This window comes from Bos grunniens, chromosome 11, assembly GCF_055505025.1.
Source record: "Bos grunniens cultivar Pamir isolate PY7600 chromosome 11, Bosgru_T2T1.0, whole genome shotgun sequence".
NCBI classification, from domain to species: Eukaryota; Metazoa; Chordata; class Mammalia; order Artiodactyla; family Bovidae; genus Bos; species Bos grunniens.
Window position 1 is genome coordinate 95577534 of NC_141175.1, and position 18977 is coordinate 95596510.

Below are 18977 nucleotides of genomic sequence, written 5' to 3' on the forward strand. Positions count from 1 at the left end.
AGGACAACATCAAAAAGAAAACCTGTATACAGGCCAATATCCCTGATGAACATAGAGGTAAAAATCTTCAACAACATATTAACAAACTGAATTTGACAATACATTAAAAGGATTATACACCACAATCAAGTGGGATTTACTCCAGGGATCAAGGATGGTTCTACATCTAAAATCTATGTGATACATCACACTAACAAAATAAAGGAGAAACATATGATCATCTTAATGCAGAAAAAGCTTTTAATAAAATTCAAGGTTCATTTACCATAAAAACTCTCAATAATGTGGGTGTAGAGGGAATATGCCTGTGTGCTAAGTCGCTTCAGTCACATGTGACTCTTTGTGACCCTAGGGACCATACCCTGCCAGTCTCCTCTGTCCAAGAATAGAGGGAATATACTTCAACATACTAAAGGCCATATATGACAGACCCACAGCCAACACCATAGCCAACAGTGAAAAGCTTAATGTTATTCTTCTAAGATCAGAAATAAAACAAGGATGCCCACTCTCACCACTTTTATTCAAAAAAGTATTCAAAGTCCTAGCTACAGCAATTAGGCAAGGCAATTAAATAAAAGCATCCAAATTAGAAACAAAGAAGTAAAACTGTCACGGTTTGCAGATGACATGATACTATATTTAGAAACCCCTAAAGACCCCACCAAAAAAAAAAAAAAATCAGAACTAATCAATGAAATCAGCAAAGTTCCAGGATATTAAATCAATACACAGAAATCCATGGCATTTCCTGTAGCCTATCAGGGTCCTCCGTCCATGGGATTTTCCAGGCAAGAATGCTGGAGTGGATTGCCATTTCCTTCTCCAAGGGATCTTCCTGACCAAGGAAGCGAACCCAGGTCTCCTGCATTGCAGGCAAATGCTTTACCGTCTGAGCCACCAGGAAAGCATATACAACAGTAATGAAATATCAGAAAAAGAAATTAAGAAAGCAATCCAATTTACGACTGCATCAAAAAGAATAAAATATCCAGGATTAAATTTAACCAAGGAGATAAAAGGCCTGTACACTGAAAACTCGAAGACTGATGAAAGAAATTAAAGAAGACTCAAGTAAGGGAAAAAACATTTCATACTCAAGGAATAGAAGAGTTCAGTTCAGTTCAGTCGCTCAGTCGTGTCTGACTCTTTGCGGCCCCATGAATCGCAGCACGCCAGGCCTCCCTGTCCATCACCATCTCCGGGAGTTCACTCAGACTCACATCCATCGAGTCAGTGATGCCATCCAGCCAGCCATCTCATCCTCTGTCATCCCCTTCTCCTCCTGCCCCCAATCCCTCCCAGCATCAGAGTCTTTTCCAATGAGTCAACTCTTCGCATGAGGTGGCCAAAGTACTGGAGTTTCAGCTTTAGCATCATTCCTTCCAAAGAAATCCCAGGGCTGATCTCCTTCAGAATGGACTGGCTGGATCTCCTTGCAGTCCAAGGGACTCTCAAGAGTCTTCTCCAACACCACAGTTCAAAAGCATCAATTCTTCGGCACTCAGCCTTCTTCACAATCCAACTCTCACATCCATACATGACCACAGGAAAAACCATAGCCTTGATTAGACAGACCTTAGTTGGCAAAGTAATGTCTCTGCTTTTGAATATGCTATCTAGGTTGGACATAACTTTCCTTCGAGGAGTAAGCGTCTTTTAATTTCATGGCTGCAGTCACCATCTGCAGTGATTTGGGAGCCCCCAAAAATAAAGTCTGACACTGTTTCCACTGTTTCCCCATCTATTTCCCATGAAGTGATGGGACCGGATGCCATGATCTTTGTTTTCTGAATGTTGAGCTTTAAGCCAACTTTTTCACTCTCCACTTTTACCTTCATCAAGAGGCTTTTTAGTTCCTCTTCACTTTCTGCCATAAGGGTGGTGTCATATGCATATCTGAGGTTATTGATATTTCTCCTGGCAATCTTGATTCCAGCTTGTATTTCTTCCAGTCCAGCGTTTCCCATGATGTACTCTGCATATAAGTTAAATAAGCAGGGTGACAATATACAGCCTTAACACTGTTAAAATGTTCATAATATCCAAAACAATCTACAGATTCGATGAAAAGTGAAAGTGAAATCATTCAGTCATGTCTGACTCTTTGTGATCCCATGGACTGTAGCCTACCAGGCTCCTCTGTTCATGGGATTTTCCAGGCAAAGGTACTGGAGTGGGTTGCCATTTCTTTCTCCAGGGGATCTTCCTGACCCAGGGATCAAACCCAGGTCTCCTTCATTGCAGGCAGATAAATCCCTATCAAAATTCCCCATGGAATATTTCACAGAACTAGAAAAAACAATTCTAAAGTCTGTATGGAACCACAAAAGATCCCAAATAGTCAAAACAATCTTGAAAAACAACAGAGCCAGAGAGACCATGATCGTGATTTCAAACTATACTACAAAGCTATAGTAATCAAAACAAAATGGCAGTGGCCCAAAAGCAGACACGCAGGCCAATGAAACATAATTAAGAGCCCAAAAACTATCTACGTATATGTGGACAGTTATCACATTACTGAACAGAGACATATGAAAACATCTTTTGTTACCCAAACATTATCGACCAGAGACTTTTCAATATTCACTTATATAACAAATCGCTGGCCACAGGCATTAGTTTCTGCAAAACTCTCCTGGTCAATAAAGAGTTAATTTATGATGAAGAAGCAAAGAATATATAATGCAATGGAAAAAGGACTGTCTCTTCAATAAATGGTGTTGGGAAATTGGACAGCTACAGACAGAGGGATGAAACCGAACCACTATCTTAAAGTACACACAAAAATTAGCACAAAACTGTTTAAAGACTTAAATGTAAGACCTGAAACCATAAAATTCCTGGAAAACAAACACAAGAGGTAATCTCATTGATTGCTGTCTTAGTGATGATTTTTGGATCTAACTCCAAAAGGAAGGGAAACAAAAGCAAAAGTAAACAAATGGGACTATATCAAACTAAGAAGCTTTTGCACAGCAAAGGAAATCATCATTAAAACAAAAAACAACCTACTGAATGGAAGAAGATGTTTGCAAATCACATATCTGATAAAGAGTTAATATTTAAAACATATATAGAACCCGCAACTCAACAACAAAAAATAAACAGTCCAATTTAAAAAATGGGAAAATAAACTCAATATACAATTTTCTAAAGACATACAGGTGGCTAAAATCACATAAAAAGATGTTCAACATCACTATTTACTACAGAAATGCAAATAAAAGCCACAATATCATCTTACATCCATCAGAATGAAAAAGCTTTTGTTAAAGTTTTAACAAATGGCTTTAACTTTAACAAAAAGTTAAAAAATAACAAATACTGGAGAGGATATAGAGAAAAGGGAACACTCAAATATGGTTAGTGGGATTGTAAATTGGTGCAGCTATTATGAAAAACAGTACAGAGATTCCTCAAAAACTTAAGAATAGAACTACCATATTATCCAGGTATTGTAACTACTGGGTGTGTATATATATATATAAAGAATATGAAAACCTAATTCAAAAAGATATACGTACCCCTATGTTCACTTGAGGATTATTTACGATAGCCATTTGTACAATAGCCATAAGATAGGGGAAAATGTCCATTAATGGATGAGGAATGGATAAAAAAGATCTGGCATATAGGTAGATACTAATCAACTAGATAAAAACAATGAAATCTTGCCAACTGGGATGACACGGATGGAACTGAGGGTTATTATGCTGAGTGAAATATCAGAAATAAAAAGACAAATAATGTATGAATTCATTCATATGTGGAATATAAAACTAAATAAAATAAAAACAAACACATTGTTACAGGGAACAGACCAGTAGTCAACAGAGGGGAAGGGGCCTGGAGGAGGGCTTCAAGGCATTCAAGGGGTCAGCAGTATGTTGACAGAAGTGACCCTTTGGGGAGTGATCACTTTGTAATGTTACAGATCTCAAATTATAATGCCATATAATTGAAATATAAATACTTTTTAATTCTAAAATTCATACATACTTCCACTGAAAACTAAGTTCTTGGTCAAAAAATGGGCAAATACCAGCAGTTTATATAGTTCAACTTTATATATATATATGACAAGTTAAAATAAAAAACTTACATTAATTAAGGTGACCCTTTCATTAACTTAGACAAAAATAAAATACAAATAGGGAGAGAATTTACAGGGGAATAGTTTTCTTGCAACTAGCAATCAAGAGACTGACTTTGGCAGTCAGTTCAACATTTAATCATTTTTTTCATCCAAGATGACAACTTCCTACTGCGACTTCATCTTCAGGCTATGAAGTTTTTCATCCCCAGGCTATTAAGTTTTTCCTATGTCTGACACAAACTTTACTTCAGTTTAAAAATATACAATCTGTTTGCTATGTAGAAACCTCTTTTGCAGGTGTTCAGTTTTCCTTACCCATCTCATTCTATAGTCTACTATTATTATCAAACTAAAGACATAGTAAATAATGTACAAATGTCACTTGGCTCAAAAAATATATTAAGTATATTTTCACTAAAAACACAGGAAAGGGCAAAACGTTCTTCAGATATTGAAAAAAAATACCTAAACTGAACTATGTTAAATCAGAATTATAAAATTTCATTAAAAATAATGCTCTAATTTATTATGTGTGCATGCTAAGTTGCTTTAGTTGTGTCTGACTCTTTGAAACCCCATGGATTATAGCCCGCCAGGATCCTCTGTCCATGGATTTTTCAGACAAGAATACCAGAGTGGGTTCCCATGCCCCCCTCCAGGGGATCTTCTCAACCCAAGGACTGAACCTGCACTCTTACATCTCCTGCATTGGCAGGCAGGTTCTTCACACTAGTGCCACCTGGAAAGCAACAGATTTTAGAAAACAAAATACGACTTTCTATTCAAGTACTTTCTATTCAATAGCTATTTCAAATCCTAAAAGATGATGCTATGAAAATGCTGCACTCAATATGACAGCAAATTTGGAAAACTCAGCAGTGGCCACAGGACTGGAAAAGGTCAGTTTTCATTCCAATCCCAAAGAAAGGCAATGCCAAAGAATGCTCAAAATACCACACAATTGCACTCATCTCACACACTAGCAAAGTAATGCTCAAAATTCTCCAAGCCAGGCTTCGACAGTCCTTGAACTGTGAAGTTCCAGATGTTCAAGCTGGTTTTGGAAAAAGCAGAGGAAACAGAGATAAATTGCCAATATCTGCTGGATTATCGAAAAAGTAAAAGAGTTCCAGAAAAACATCTATTTCTGCTTTACTGACTACACCAAAGCCTTTGACTATGTGGATCACCACAAACTGTGGAAAATTCTGAAAGAGATGGGCACACCAGACCACCTGATCAGCCTCTTGAGAAACCTATATGCAGGTTAGGAAGCAACAATTAGAACTGGATTTGGAACAACAGACAGGATCCAAATTGGGAAAGGAGTATGTCAAGGCTGTATATTGTCACCCTGCTTATTTAACTTATATGCAGAGCACATCATGAGAAATGCTGGACTGGATGAAGCACAAGCTGGAATCAAGATTGCCGGGAGAAATATCAATAACCTCAGATATGCAGATGACACCACACTTTTGGCAGAAAGTGAAGAGGAACTAAAAAAGCCTCTTGATGAAAGTGAAAGAGGAGAGTGAACAAGTTGGCTTAAAACTCAACATTCAGAAAATTAAGATCACGGCATCTGGTCCCATCACTTCATGGTGAATAGATGGGGAAAACAATGGAAACAGTAAGAGACTTTATTTTGGGGGGCTCCAAAGTCACTGCAGCTGGTGATTGCAGCCATGAAATTAAAAGATGCTCCTTGGAAAAAAATTTATGACCAATCTAGACAGCATATTAAAGAGCAGAGACATTACTTTGTCAACAAAGGTCCATCTAGTGAAAGCTTTGGTTTTTCCGGTAGTCATCTATGGATATGAAAGTTGGACTACAAAGAAAGCTGAGTGCTGAAGAATTGATGCTTTTGTACTGTGGTGTTGGAGAAGACTCCTGAGAGTCCCTTGGACTGCAAGGAGATCCAACCAGTCCATCCTAAAGGAGATCAGTCCTGAGTGTTCATTGGAAGGATTGATGCTGAAGCTGAAACTCCAATACTTTGGCCACCTCATGCGAAGAGCTGACTCATTGGAAAAGACCCTGATGCTGAGAGGGACTGGGGGCAGGAGGAGAAGGGACGACAGAGGATGAGACGGTTGGACGGCATCACCAACTCAATGGACATGAGTTTGAGTAAGCTCCGGGAGTTGGTGATGGACAGGGAAGCCTGGCGTGCTGCAGTCCATGGGGTCGCAAAGAGTTGGACATGACTGAGCAACTGAACTGAACTGAACTGATTCAAGTACAGTATTCTTTGCTGGAAAAATGTTAGGACACATTAACGAAAAATCAGTAAGACACCTAAACATTCATGAATTTATTTGCTTTATGTACTAAAAATGCTTCCTCATGGTCCACTATAGCCTTGCAACTCAAAGTATGCCCAGGGACCAGAAGCACAGTTCTTAACTGGGAGTTTGTTAAATATGCTGACTTTCAGATTCACCCCCATCCTACACAATCAGAATCTGCATTTAATATGATTCCAAGTTGATTTCTATGCAAATTTAAGTTCAAGAAGCACTCTCTCTACAACACAGGTTCTTAACTTACGTCCTAGGGGCAACATTAGTTTCACAAATTCCCTAAAATTTTATACATAATTTTTTGTAAGTGAAAGTACATAGATTTTACTGGGTAAAGCAGCAAAGTAAAGGGTAAAGTCCATATAGTTTATTAAACTGTCACAGAAAATATGACCTCCAAATAGATTAAGAACTACTCAATTCTATGCCACAGTTTAAAGTCAAAATATTTCAAAAACTATTTATGCTACTCTCAATGAGGTCTGTTGAAGAATGACAAGAATGAAGGTCAGAACGTCACAGTGGGTCATGGAAGACCTTATCTGAAGAATTTATTCACACCATGCAAGAACTATGCCAAGAAACCAGTTTGGAGACATCTAAATAAATAATTCTCTACATGAGGTTTGAGATTAAGAATGTGCACTTGAAGAAGATTCAAACTGAGAAGTAAATAAATATAAGGTAGGATTTTTTTTTAAGATAGGATGCCATTAGATGACAGCAAAGTGCTGAATTCTTATTGTAAGAGCGCAATCAGCAAATCTCTAATACAAATTCTGTTTGATTTGGGATACATAACCATTTTAAAATGCTAACTTCCAAGTACATTCTTATAATACTTCCTTTATGAGGAACCCCAACATATTTTACTAGTCAGGCTTTCTTCATCTTCTCTGGTCGTCAGAAGACAAAACAATGAAAAAATATGGAACAAAAATTAAAAAAGGACTTGCCCAGCATCTTCAGCGAGCTAACAATAAAGAATGGCTCATATCCAGCAGGCTCTCACTAATATATGAGAACTGTGTACATCTTTCATTCTTTCATCTTATCACATAACCCTCTCTTTGGGGTGTGTATTATCCAGGGGCATACACTATGTTTAACTTGTTTCCTTAAGCCATAGTGCCTGACAGAATTTAACTTCCTTAATGGGAATCTAAAATGTAAATTTAAAATGTTAACTGGACCTCATCCTGATCTTGATGCTTTATTTTACTGCTAATAAACTTCTTACTTGTGATGAGTCTAATCCCTGACAATCTGGTCTCCTGGGTGGATCCATATCCAACCATACGAGTCATTCCAAGCTAGAGAGAAAGCTAAAAAATACTCAGGGGATCAAGTTTTCTCTGCCCCGTTCTATTTCCATGGGTATCAGGGAAATGTCTGGTTTTTCCTTACCTCTATATCTTAGAATTATTAAAAGTTCTTTTTATCCAAGTACATTAGGGATTAAAATGAAACTTTCACATTTTATTAACTATTGTGTAGTAGCTTAGTCGTGTCCAGCTCTTTGCAAGCCAATGGACTACAGCCCGCCAGGCTCCTCAGTCCATGGAATTCTTCAGGCAAGAATACTGGAGTGGGTAGCCATTCCCTTCTCCAGGGGATCATCCCAACTCAGGGATCGAACCCATGTCTCCTGCACTGCAAGCAGCTTCTTTACCATCTGAGCCACCAGGGACGCCCAGTGAAATACTGATGTACCCCATTCACATAGTAAACACAACCTGATAAACTGTACATAAAATTATTGATTTGATTATAGAAATGTATCCCGTCAATAACAAAAACTATATAAAAGAATGTAGTACCTTATGTATATGACAGTCTCTCAGATACGCAATGACAGTTAAATGCTAATGACTTAGACAATAAGTAAGTAATCCATTTATTTGTTTTTCAGCCCCATTTAAATAGTGTCAATTTAATTTCTGAAGCAAAAAGAGTAATGATAATAAGGGCAGGCACTCTGATAATAATGATATGAAAGAGAAATCAGCAACAAAGAGTAGTGAAATTTGCTGACCACCTTTAATAGTAGAGGCACTTGTTCCAAAGACACTAAAGTTCCAAACTTTAGTTTGGAAGACTAAGTGAGAAGACATAGTGAGAAGTTCCAAACAATATCTAAGATTACAAAGCTAGTGAAAAGTTTGGGGCTGTAGTTTCAGCAGAGAGAGAAGAGTAAGAAGTGTAGTAAGGATATAACAAAGAACACGGATGGGGAAGAAACAGTGAATCTAGTTTTACCTGGGGAAACATAAAAAGGAGACAAATAATTAAAGATAAAACAGGTTACTGAGAACAGTAGTAAATGGTTTATTGCTCATTTCAGTGAGCATTTGAAAAGTAAATAATATGATCATTACTCATAATTTTTAAGTAAAATAAAATAGCAAAATCAATATCTGAATGGTCCATAAGCCTTTAAAGTTCATGCACCTAACCACTATCAGTCAGTCAGTTTAGTCGCTCATTCGTGTCCGACTCTTTGCGACCCCATGAATCGTAGCACGCCAGGCCTCCCTGTCCATCATCAACTCCCGGAGTTCACTCAAACTCACGTCCATCAAGTCAGTGATGCCATAAAGCCATCTCATCCTCTGTTGTCCCCTTTTCCTCCTGCCCCCAATCCCTCCCAGCATCAGAGTCTTTTCCAAGGAGTCAACTCTTCGCATGAGGTGACCAAAGTACTGGAGTTTCAGCTTTAACATCATTCCTTCCAAAGAACACCCAGGGCTGAGCTCCTTTAGAATGGACTGGTTGGATCTCCTTGCAGTCCAAGGGACTCTCAAGAGTCTTCTCCAACGCCACAGTTCAAAAGCATCAATTCTTCGGCGCTCAGCTTTCTTCACAGTCCAACTCTCACATCCATACATGACTACTGGAAAAACCACAGCCTTAACTAGACGGACCTTTGTTGGCAAAGTTATCTCTCTGCTTTTCAATATGCTATCTAGGTTGGTCATAGCTTTTTTCCCCAAGGAGTAAGCGTCTTTTAATTTCATGGCTGCAGTCACCATCTGCAGTGATTTTGGAGCCCAAAAAAATAAAGTCTGACACTGTTTCCACTGTTTCCCCATCTCTTTCCCATGAAGTGATGGGACCAGATGCCATGATCTTCGTTTTCTGAATGTTAAGCTTTAAGCCAACTTGTTCACTCCCCTCTTTCACTTTCATCAAGAGGCTTTTTAGTTCCTCTTCACTTTCTGCCATAAGGGTGGTGTCATCTGCATATCTGAGGTTATTGATATTTCTCCCGGCAATCTTGATTCCAGCTTGTGCTTCATCCAGTCCAGTGTTTCTCATAATGTACTCTGCATATAAGTTAAATAATGTTCAAGCTGGTTTTAGAAAAGGCAGAGGAACCAGAGATCAAATTGCCAACATCTGCTGGATCATCCAAAAAGCAAGAGAGTTCCAGAAAAAGATCTATTTCTGCTTTATTGACTATGCCAAAGCCTTTGACTGTGTGGATCACAATAAACTGTAGAAAATTCTGAAAGAGATGGGAATACCAGACCACCTGACCTGCCTCTTGAGAAACCTATATGCAGGTCAGGAAGCAACAGTTAGAACTGGACATGGAACAACAGACTGGTTCCAAATAGGAAAAGGAGTATGTCAAGGCTGTATATTGTCACCCTAACCACTATACTTACACAAAAAAGGATCCAGTTTATGCAAATAATAAGTAGTTCAAAAATATTTTAACTGGAAATCTCAAGTATCACAGTAGTTTTATTTTTAAAAATACATTAAATATACTTTTAACAACAAAGAAAGATATAAAAATATACTAGTTAAGCCACTTAATCTTATTCTTCACCTCAGAGTGTCACAGAATTAAGACAGCATGGACATGTCTCAAAATTCCCAGATACTCTATAATCATATATACATTTATTTCTTCTAGAAATATGTTCTCAACTTTCTGAAACCATTTAGTAATTTCAATCTGAACCATTTCTCAAGGCTAAGAAAGCTCTTTGTTTACACTCCACTGTTTAAAGTAACATCTTTTATTTGTCTCAAGTAATTTGTTCCAGCTTCAGCAGAGGTCATCTAGATCTCTTTCTCTAGGTCAGGTAAACTCTATTCTTCCCTTAATGAAGTACTCAGTATACAATCAAAAACACTGAAACAAACAAACAAACAAACAAAAAATGGATGAGTATATTTAAAATATAAAGATTTAGAACCTAAGATATCTTAGTACATCTTCAGTTTCTTTAAATCAGGCACCATTTGTATTTTAAATGATCTTTAATATCCTGAAGATCACACAAGTTATGTTACATTGATAAATTCCTGATCACATCCCAAACACACTATATTTAAAGGAACAATAAGTTCACTGCCCCGGTTCAAATGTTAGTTACCTCTTCATCGTCTTCCTCATCTTCAACATCCAGAATTCCTGAATCCTGTTCAGACTTGGGGCTAGTGCTTTCTATTTCTGTATCAAAAATTGTATAAGCTTCTTTCTTAGATTTTCTCTTGCTACCTATCCTGGGTTGTTGCAAGATGATGTTATCCAGGTTTCTTTGTTGTTGTGCCTAGGATAGAAATAAATACACACAAATAAACAAACAAAAGAAGAAACAAAACTTAAGCATTCAAAGAACTTCTAATTTTGAATTAATTGGTATCAAAAGAAAATACAATGAAATGCCTTAAAATACATAAAGTTTTAGTACCAGAAATAAAACCAAACATATTAATGTAGCACATAGGAAAAAAAAAAAAAAAGATAATCACTTAGTGAGAGCTAAGTCACTTCAGTCGTGTCCAACTCTTTGCAATCTCATGGACTGCAGCCCACCAGGCTCCTCTGTGCCAGGAATTCTCCAGGCAAGAATACTAGAGTGGGTTGCTATGGCCTCCTTCAGGGGGTCTTCCCAACCCAGAAATCGAACCACATCTCTTAAGTCTTCTGCATTGGAAGAGGGTTCTTTACCAATAGTGCCACCTGGGAAGATTTTCTAAATACACACACTGTCATCACAAAAATGAAATCTATTGATTTGCCAAGAGATTGGGGCTTCCCAAGTGGCACTAGGGGTAAAGAACCTACCCTCCAATGCAAGAGACGTAAGAGATGCGGGCCGGATCCCTGGGTCAGGAAAATTTCCCCAGAGGAGGGCATGGCAACCCACTCCAGTATTCTTGCCTGGAGAATCCCATGGACAGAGGAGCCAGGCAGTCTACAGTCCATAGGGTCACACTGAGTTGGACACGACTGAAATGACTTAGCATGGCACAGCAGCGAAGAGATTAGTGCAAATGACTAAATATTTATCTCTTAAAAGATAAGTGCTATACTAGAACCACTGTGGTTTGGAGAAAAGGGACAGGAGTCTTCAAGCTTAGGGTACTCTTAAAAACAGATATGTGGATATATGAGATCAATAAATTTTAATCAGGAGAATGAAATATCTTAATAGAGTAATATGAACTAATGAATCCAACAGAATTTCATGACCTTAGTCTGAGGAAATCAGAGTTTTAAGCATTTCTTTTTCTAAACTTTTATAGAAAAGTGTAATTCCCTCAGCTTAACAAAGTACACTCAAATAACAATGTGGTTTCCATACATCCAAAGAGGTGGAAAGTGTGACTATACAGAGTCAACATCAGAAGTTAGACCAAAGTATCAGAGCTGGAAGGGATCTTAATCACCACTCAGGAAATACACTGGAAGACAAAGGATTGTATGAGGCCACAAGGTTAGTAAGTGGTAAATCAGAAGCCCAAAGTGTGATCTCCTAAATTCCATATGAGTCATCTTCCCACTACACCAACAGTCCCATAAAGCATGACAAAAACAGTCCCCCAAAAAAGAGTTCTGCAGTCAAATAAATGTGAAACACTCCATGTTATGCAAACCTTCTTCTAGACATATGATGTATAATACATTAACAGAATAAAAACTGGGAAAAGTCCTATTTTAAGAAAAGTTATTTAACATGCTTTAATCCAGCATGTTCCAAAAGTGTTTCACAGTGGAACTTTTCTTTTTAAAAACAATAATGTTAATTCTTAGTATCATCCAAAGATATAAAGCTTAAGAAATGTGACTTCTCAGAATATGCATTCCTTAATCACTATATGATGTTTCTACTCAGCAACAAGTAGAAATTAATTCAAGAGAAAAACCAGAATCTCCAAATATTTTGAATGAGATTAAGAATTCTAGATAAATACTAAGTATAAGGGTTAGTCCAGGTACTAGTTAAATAAGACAATTATAACAGGACAGAGAAAAACTTCAACTATGTGAGCTAGACTCTGCCAAGAAAATGAAAAGAATCTACATTCCAGAGATTTGCATCAATGGACTAACTTGTTTCTCTGCATAGTACTTGTTGATATTTTGATTTGACTTACATAAAATACATGGCTTCAGTAACCAAACTGAGAGGGAAGATACCCAATAACATTTACTTTATGTTTGTAAACAAGAATATATATCCTTAAAGCATTCGAGATCCCAAATTCGACAAAACATTCTTCCTACTCCTCTCAAAGGTAGGAAGTTCCCCCCCTCACTTATTTTCAATGTAAACCACACAATAAGAGATTGAGGACTCTAGAAAGCTAAAGCTTTCATATTAGAAAAGCAAGCCCTCAACTAGAGAATGATCACTTGTCTCTTTATTCTTTCTCTCAGTACAGCAAAACTAAAACCTTTCATAAGTTGGTCTTATTTTATTGAATCCAAAGTTAAATATTTTTCTTTCACAATCAATAAAATACTATCAATGTACCAAAAGCAATTGAGAGGAGCCACATCTAAGTAGTATCACTTATACTTCAAATAATACAAATCTGAAAGAAACCCTATGGAAGTAATTTTAGATCATCTATGATTTGTTCTTTTTGTGCCTGGTTTACCAATCACTTTGATGGAGCATAAAGTAGCTTAGGCCAAATCAACATAGCCTACGCTAGAAATGAGAGCACTGTAAGTTTTATTCCAAGGCTCGATAGTCACTTGGGGTCTCTGTCAAAATTATCAAGGCTTTTCCATTTATAAAGGAGCAGTCAGGGCAGATCTGCCAAGAAAGAACTAATCAACTTGGAAATATTGAAACAAGTAGAATAATGAAATACATACTCAGATATTACCCATTAGAAAGCAAATGAAAACCACCATCTATTCAAAATTATGTTATGGGACTGGCAGGAAGTAGAGAAGAGTAAATAGAGATAAAAATATGTAAATATATGCAATATATGTAAAAATTAAAATGTGACTCTAAAGTCCATACAACAAACAAGAGTTCTTCAGAGCTCTTTTCTAACATGCTAAGCCATCTCACCAGAACCATTTATTCTGTCCCTCCAAGGACAACCTTGGAGACAAAGAAGCAGCTGACTGACTTTTGCTGCCTAGAGTGCAGGTAACAGGGTATCAAGCAAACAAACAGACTTTAGAAAACGTTTAGGCTTTTTTTTTAACTTCTTTGTTCATTCTCTTTGTGAATAATCTTTACACATTTAACCACCTCTTCCTCAAGATTCCCTCACATATGTTCTTCTCTGTTTTCCTAATATATAGAAATAAAGCAAGTTTATTCCTCAACCCCTACTCTTCTACCACTCTTCCCACTCCCTCAGAATTCAATAGTGTATCTCTAGTTCTATATTACTACTGTGTGTGCGATGATCACTTCACTTACTACATACCTAAAATGGAACTCATCACCTTCTCATTACAGTTAATGGGAGGTGAACCTGATTGTCCCAATGTATTTTCCAATATTCTCCAACATGAATTTCTACTTGGAACAGAATCTACCTCATGATATACTAAGAATATTTTCACTACTATATCTTTGCTTGAGCCATTTCTCTTCTAGATGACCTCTCCCTACCTGTACTCAATCTTTCCTCCAAAACCCAACTAAAATTCTTTTTCCTTGAGAAAGCCTCCTCTCACTGTTTTAACTCATAGTGCTTTCTCCCTATATCCCTACTTTCAGTCAAACATGTACTGAACAACCACTTGAGCCCAGTATTGTGTTGACTATACAAATGAAACAGATTTTCTGACTCTTGAACCTCACATCATTTTAAGAAATGGATAAGCAAACAAGTGGCTGAAATCAGTGCAATGAGTATGATAGAAATAAGCATGGGTATGATGATTAGCAGAAAGTAATCATACCTGCAAGGAGGATTTCAGGAACTTGGAGGAAAAGGTAGCAAGTGGGGAGGCTCAAGAAGTAGGGGGATATGCGTATACTTATAGATGATTCACTATGTTGTACAGTAGAAACTAGCACAACATTGGAAAGCAATTATCCTCCAATTTAAAAAAGTGAATATGATTTTTACAAAGGGAAATAGGTAGAAAGGGTAACCATTCCAGAAGAAAGAAATTGCATAAGAAAAGACATGTGAAATAACATTATCCACCCAAGCAATAAATAATTTTGTATAAGAACATAAGTTATGAAGGACTAACAGGAGATAGTCAAATCAGTCAATCCTAAAGGAAATCAACCCTGAATATTCATTGGAAGGACTAATGCTGAAGCTGAAGCTCCAATACTCTGGCCACCTGAGGTGAAGAGCGGACTTATTAGAAAAGACCCTGATGCTGGAAAAGACTGAAGGCAAAGGGAGAAGGAGGCGGCAGAAGATGAGATGGTTGAATAGCATCACCAACTCAATGGACATGAATCTGAGCAAACTCTGGGAGAAGGATAGAGGAGACTGGTGTGCCGAAGTCCATGGGGTCACAAGGAGTTGGATAGGACTTAGCGACTGAACAACAATAAGAGACAAAGTTAAAGATGCCATACAAAGTAGTTTCAAGGCCAGCTAGTAGGCAATGGAGGAACAAGAGAAGAATGTGAGCAGGGGAAGAAAACGATCAGCTTTACAATTCGGGCACATCCTCTGGGAGCTGAGCAATGGTCAACTGGGAGAAGATAAAGACTAGAAACAGGAAAATCAATATAGATCACAGAGTTGGACTGTGAAGAAAGCTGAGTGCCGAAGAATTGATGCTTTTGAACTGTGGTGTTGGAGAAGACTCTTGAGAGTCCCTTGGACTGCAAGGAGATCCAACCAGTCCATTCTGAAGGAGATCAGCCCTGGGATTTCTTTGGAAGGAATGATGCTGAAGCTGAAACTCCAGTACTTTGGCCACCTCATGCAAAGAGTTGACTCCTTGGAAAAGACTCTGATGCTGGGAGGGATTGGGGGCAGGAGGAGAAGGGGACGACAGAGGATGAGATGGCTGGATGGCATCACTGACTCGATGGCCGTGAGTTTGGGTGAACTCTGGGAGTTGGTGACGGACAGGGAGGCCTGGTGGCCTGCAATTCACGGGGTCGCAAAGAGTCGGACACGACCAAGCAACTTAATTGAACTGAAGTGAACTGAAAGGAGTCCAAATAACAATGATGAGAATTTGAATTAAGGTAGCAGCAGATACAGAAAAAGCAGAAGCAATATAGTTTACTGATTTAAATGTTGTATGTGGAAGAGGGAAAGAAAATAAAAATAACTGCAAATATTCTGGTCTTTAAGACTAGATGATGGGATCATTCCAAAAAATAGGAACTGTGGAAATAGTAAGTTAAAGGCAGGATAGAGAAGATGAGTTAAGTAAACTTGTCAGATATTCAGATAAAAAATGACAGTACAGCACTTCAGAGTTCAACTCTTCTCTTCTTCAGGATAGAAAACATACTTGCCTATTCTTAGAATCCCCCAAGTCCAGATACAATGACATATACACAGAAAACTCAGATAAATGCTTACTATATAAAGGAACAAAAATAATTAAAAAAAAGAAAAACTATGTAAGAATGAGATTTGGCCCAACAAAAGAGAGGGATATCTGTAAAAGACATAATTTGAATATTCTCCTATTTATTTAAGGGGGGGGGGGGAGGATAAGAATCACCTAACTTGAATTATTCACCTAAAAATGTAGCTATTACAACTTTTACAGCTGTCATTACACATGCCATTAAATAAAGTTTTATTGCAAATACAACTTCCAAGGGTACCTAGCAATAAGACTCAAAATTCTGTGAATCAAAAAAACAAAGGTTCCTTTCTTTATCAGCCCAATACTGACCTCTAGTGGACTAAAGGAATAAATACAAATGGAGAGAGGCCTAGGCTTATAGCTCACAGACTTCAATCACAGGGTGCTGTATCAGAAAAGAAAATGAAGAAGAAAAAAACCTTCGTTGAGTAAGATATGTTTAAATCTAAGCTCTGTGATATATTAATTATATAACCATGGATAGGTTCTTCTCAATGCAACATCCCATCTACTCAGAACTGCCACAAGGATTAAATTAAAAATACATGCAAATTATCTTTTAAAAAAATTTTTAATTAATGTGCAAAAGTACTGTGTTTGGGAACAGGCTTTAAGCTCAATGGCATTTAATTTACATGCCTAATCATTCACTCATTTTTTTTTTTAAATAATTTTACTTATTTATTCACTTTTGGCTGCAGTGGGTCTTCTTGCTGCAGGGGCTTTTCTCTAGTTGCAGACAGCGGGGCCTACTCTCTAATTGTGGTGGGTGGGCCTGTCTCTCACTGAAGTGGCTTCTCTTGTTGCAGAGCTTGCACTCCAAGGTGCTCGGACTTCAGTATTTGTGGCACGGAGGCTCAGTACTTGCAGCTCCCAGCCTCTAGAGCACAGGCTCAACAGTCTGTGGCACATGGGCTTAGTTGCTCTGTGGCATGTGGGATTTTCCCAGATCAGGGATCAAACTTGTGTCTCCTGTTGGCAATCACATTCTTTACCCCTGAGGCACCAAGAAAGCCCCACGTAAATGATCCTAAATTAAAAGATACGTCTAAGCAAAAGTTTTTGACTTAACATAATCATGAAATAATTATCTCAATAATGTTGGTGAACATTCATTATCTTATACAGATGAAAAATTAGGTAAATACAAAAATTTTTTGCTCTGTGTGATGAGACTTCTTGGGATTTACTCTTATCAACTTTATATAACATAGAGCAGAGCTAATTATACTTATTATGTTGCACATTTTTTTAAAAGAAAAAAAAAAACACTAAAATTTTAAGTTCCACCTGTCTTCCTCTGAATGTGAGATAGGAATCTTGTTTCACTCTCTACTCTGGAAGCATCAAAGATCTAGCAATATTTAGATACACAATGATTAATATTATCTCATAAAAAAAATATTATCTCATATTTCTTCACACTGCCATTCAATTTTGTATTTGTACTATACTGCAACTATTAGATATCTGTACTGCACACTTCTTGTACTCTACCTCACATCCTCTCATGTTCAGCTCTTATTTCAAGTATAATATCAGCAACCAGTTCTGGGAAGCCTTGGAAGTGTCATATAGTGTAAACTGAAACCAACATAGCATGTACGCCACACTTTCAGCTTTCTACCCAGAGGTTTTGCAGACATTACAGTGCGGAATCCCACAGCAATTAATTAGCATTCATGATTCTCAACCCAGAAGTGAGGCAAACTTTGACCAAAGAGCAGCCAGATACACTCCCCATTTAGTTCCGCCCACACTGAGTTCCATATGGCGTCTCAGAAGTCCAGGGATGAAGGAAGCAAACTGCCCTACAAATACACCACTGCACAGTCACGGTTCAGTCGCTCAGTCGTGTCTGACTCTTTCGCAATCCCACGGACTGCAGCGTGCCAGGCCTCCCTGTCTATCACCAACTCCCAGAGTTTACTCAAACCCAGTCCATTGAGTTGGTGATGCCATCCAACCATCTCATCCTCCATCATCCCCTCCTCCTCCCACCTTCAATCTTGCCCAGCTCAGGGTCTTTTCAAATGAGTCAGTTCTTCACATCAAGTGGCCAAAGGATTGGAGTTTCAGCTTCAGCATCAGTCGTTCCAATGAATATTCAGGACTGATTTCCTTTAGGATGGACTGGTTGGATCTCCTTGCAGTCCAAGGGACTCTCCAGAGTCTTCTCCAACACCACAGCTTAAAAGTATTAATTCTTCACCACTCAGCTTTCTTTATAGTCCAACTCTCACATCCATACATGACTACTGGAAAAACCATAGCCTTGACTAGACAGACCTTTGTTGGCAAAGTAATGTCTCTGCTTTTTAATATGCTGTCTAGGTTGGTCATAACTTTTCTTTCAAAGAGTAAATGTCTTTTAATTTCATGGCTGCAGTCACCATCTGCAGTGATTTTGAAGCCCCCGAAAATTAAGTCTGCCACTGTTTCCAGTGTTTCCCCATCTATTTGCCATGAAGTGATGGGATGCCATGATCTTAAGGGTGGTGTCATCTGCTTATCTGAGGTTATTGATATTTCTCCCGGCAATCTTGATTCTAGCTTGTGCTTCATCCAGTCCAGCGTTTCTCATGATGTACTCTGCACATAAGTTAAATAAGCAGGGTGACAATATACAGCCTTGATATACTCCTTTCCCAATTTGGAACCAGTCTATTGTTCCATGTCCAGTTCTAACTGTTGTTTCCTGACCTGCATACAGATTTCTCAGGAGGCAGGTCAAGTGGTCTGGTATTCCCATGTCTTTCACTGA

The 18977-nt window shown here is 38.0% G+C and overlaps 1 protein-coding gene across 4 annotated transcripts in view; it reads right to left on the reverse strand.

Annotated features, from left to right (window-relative positions):
- EXOC6B (exocyst complex component 6B) overlaps positions 1-18977 on the reverse strand; it is a 730532-nt gene that overhangs the window by 401031 nt on the left and 310524 nt on the right. For all 4 annotated transcript variants that reach the window (XM_086327590.1, XM_086327589.1, XM_086327591.1 and 1 more), the window contains one exon: positions 10803-10979. In XM_086327590.1, coding sequence (XP_086183716.1) covers positions 10803-10979 — 177 coding nt within the window. The remainder of the gene's footprint in view (positions 1-10802; positions 10980-18977) is intronic.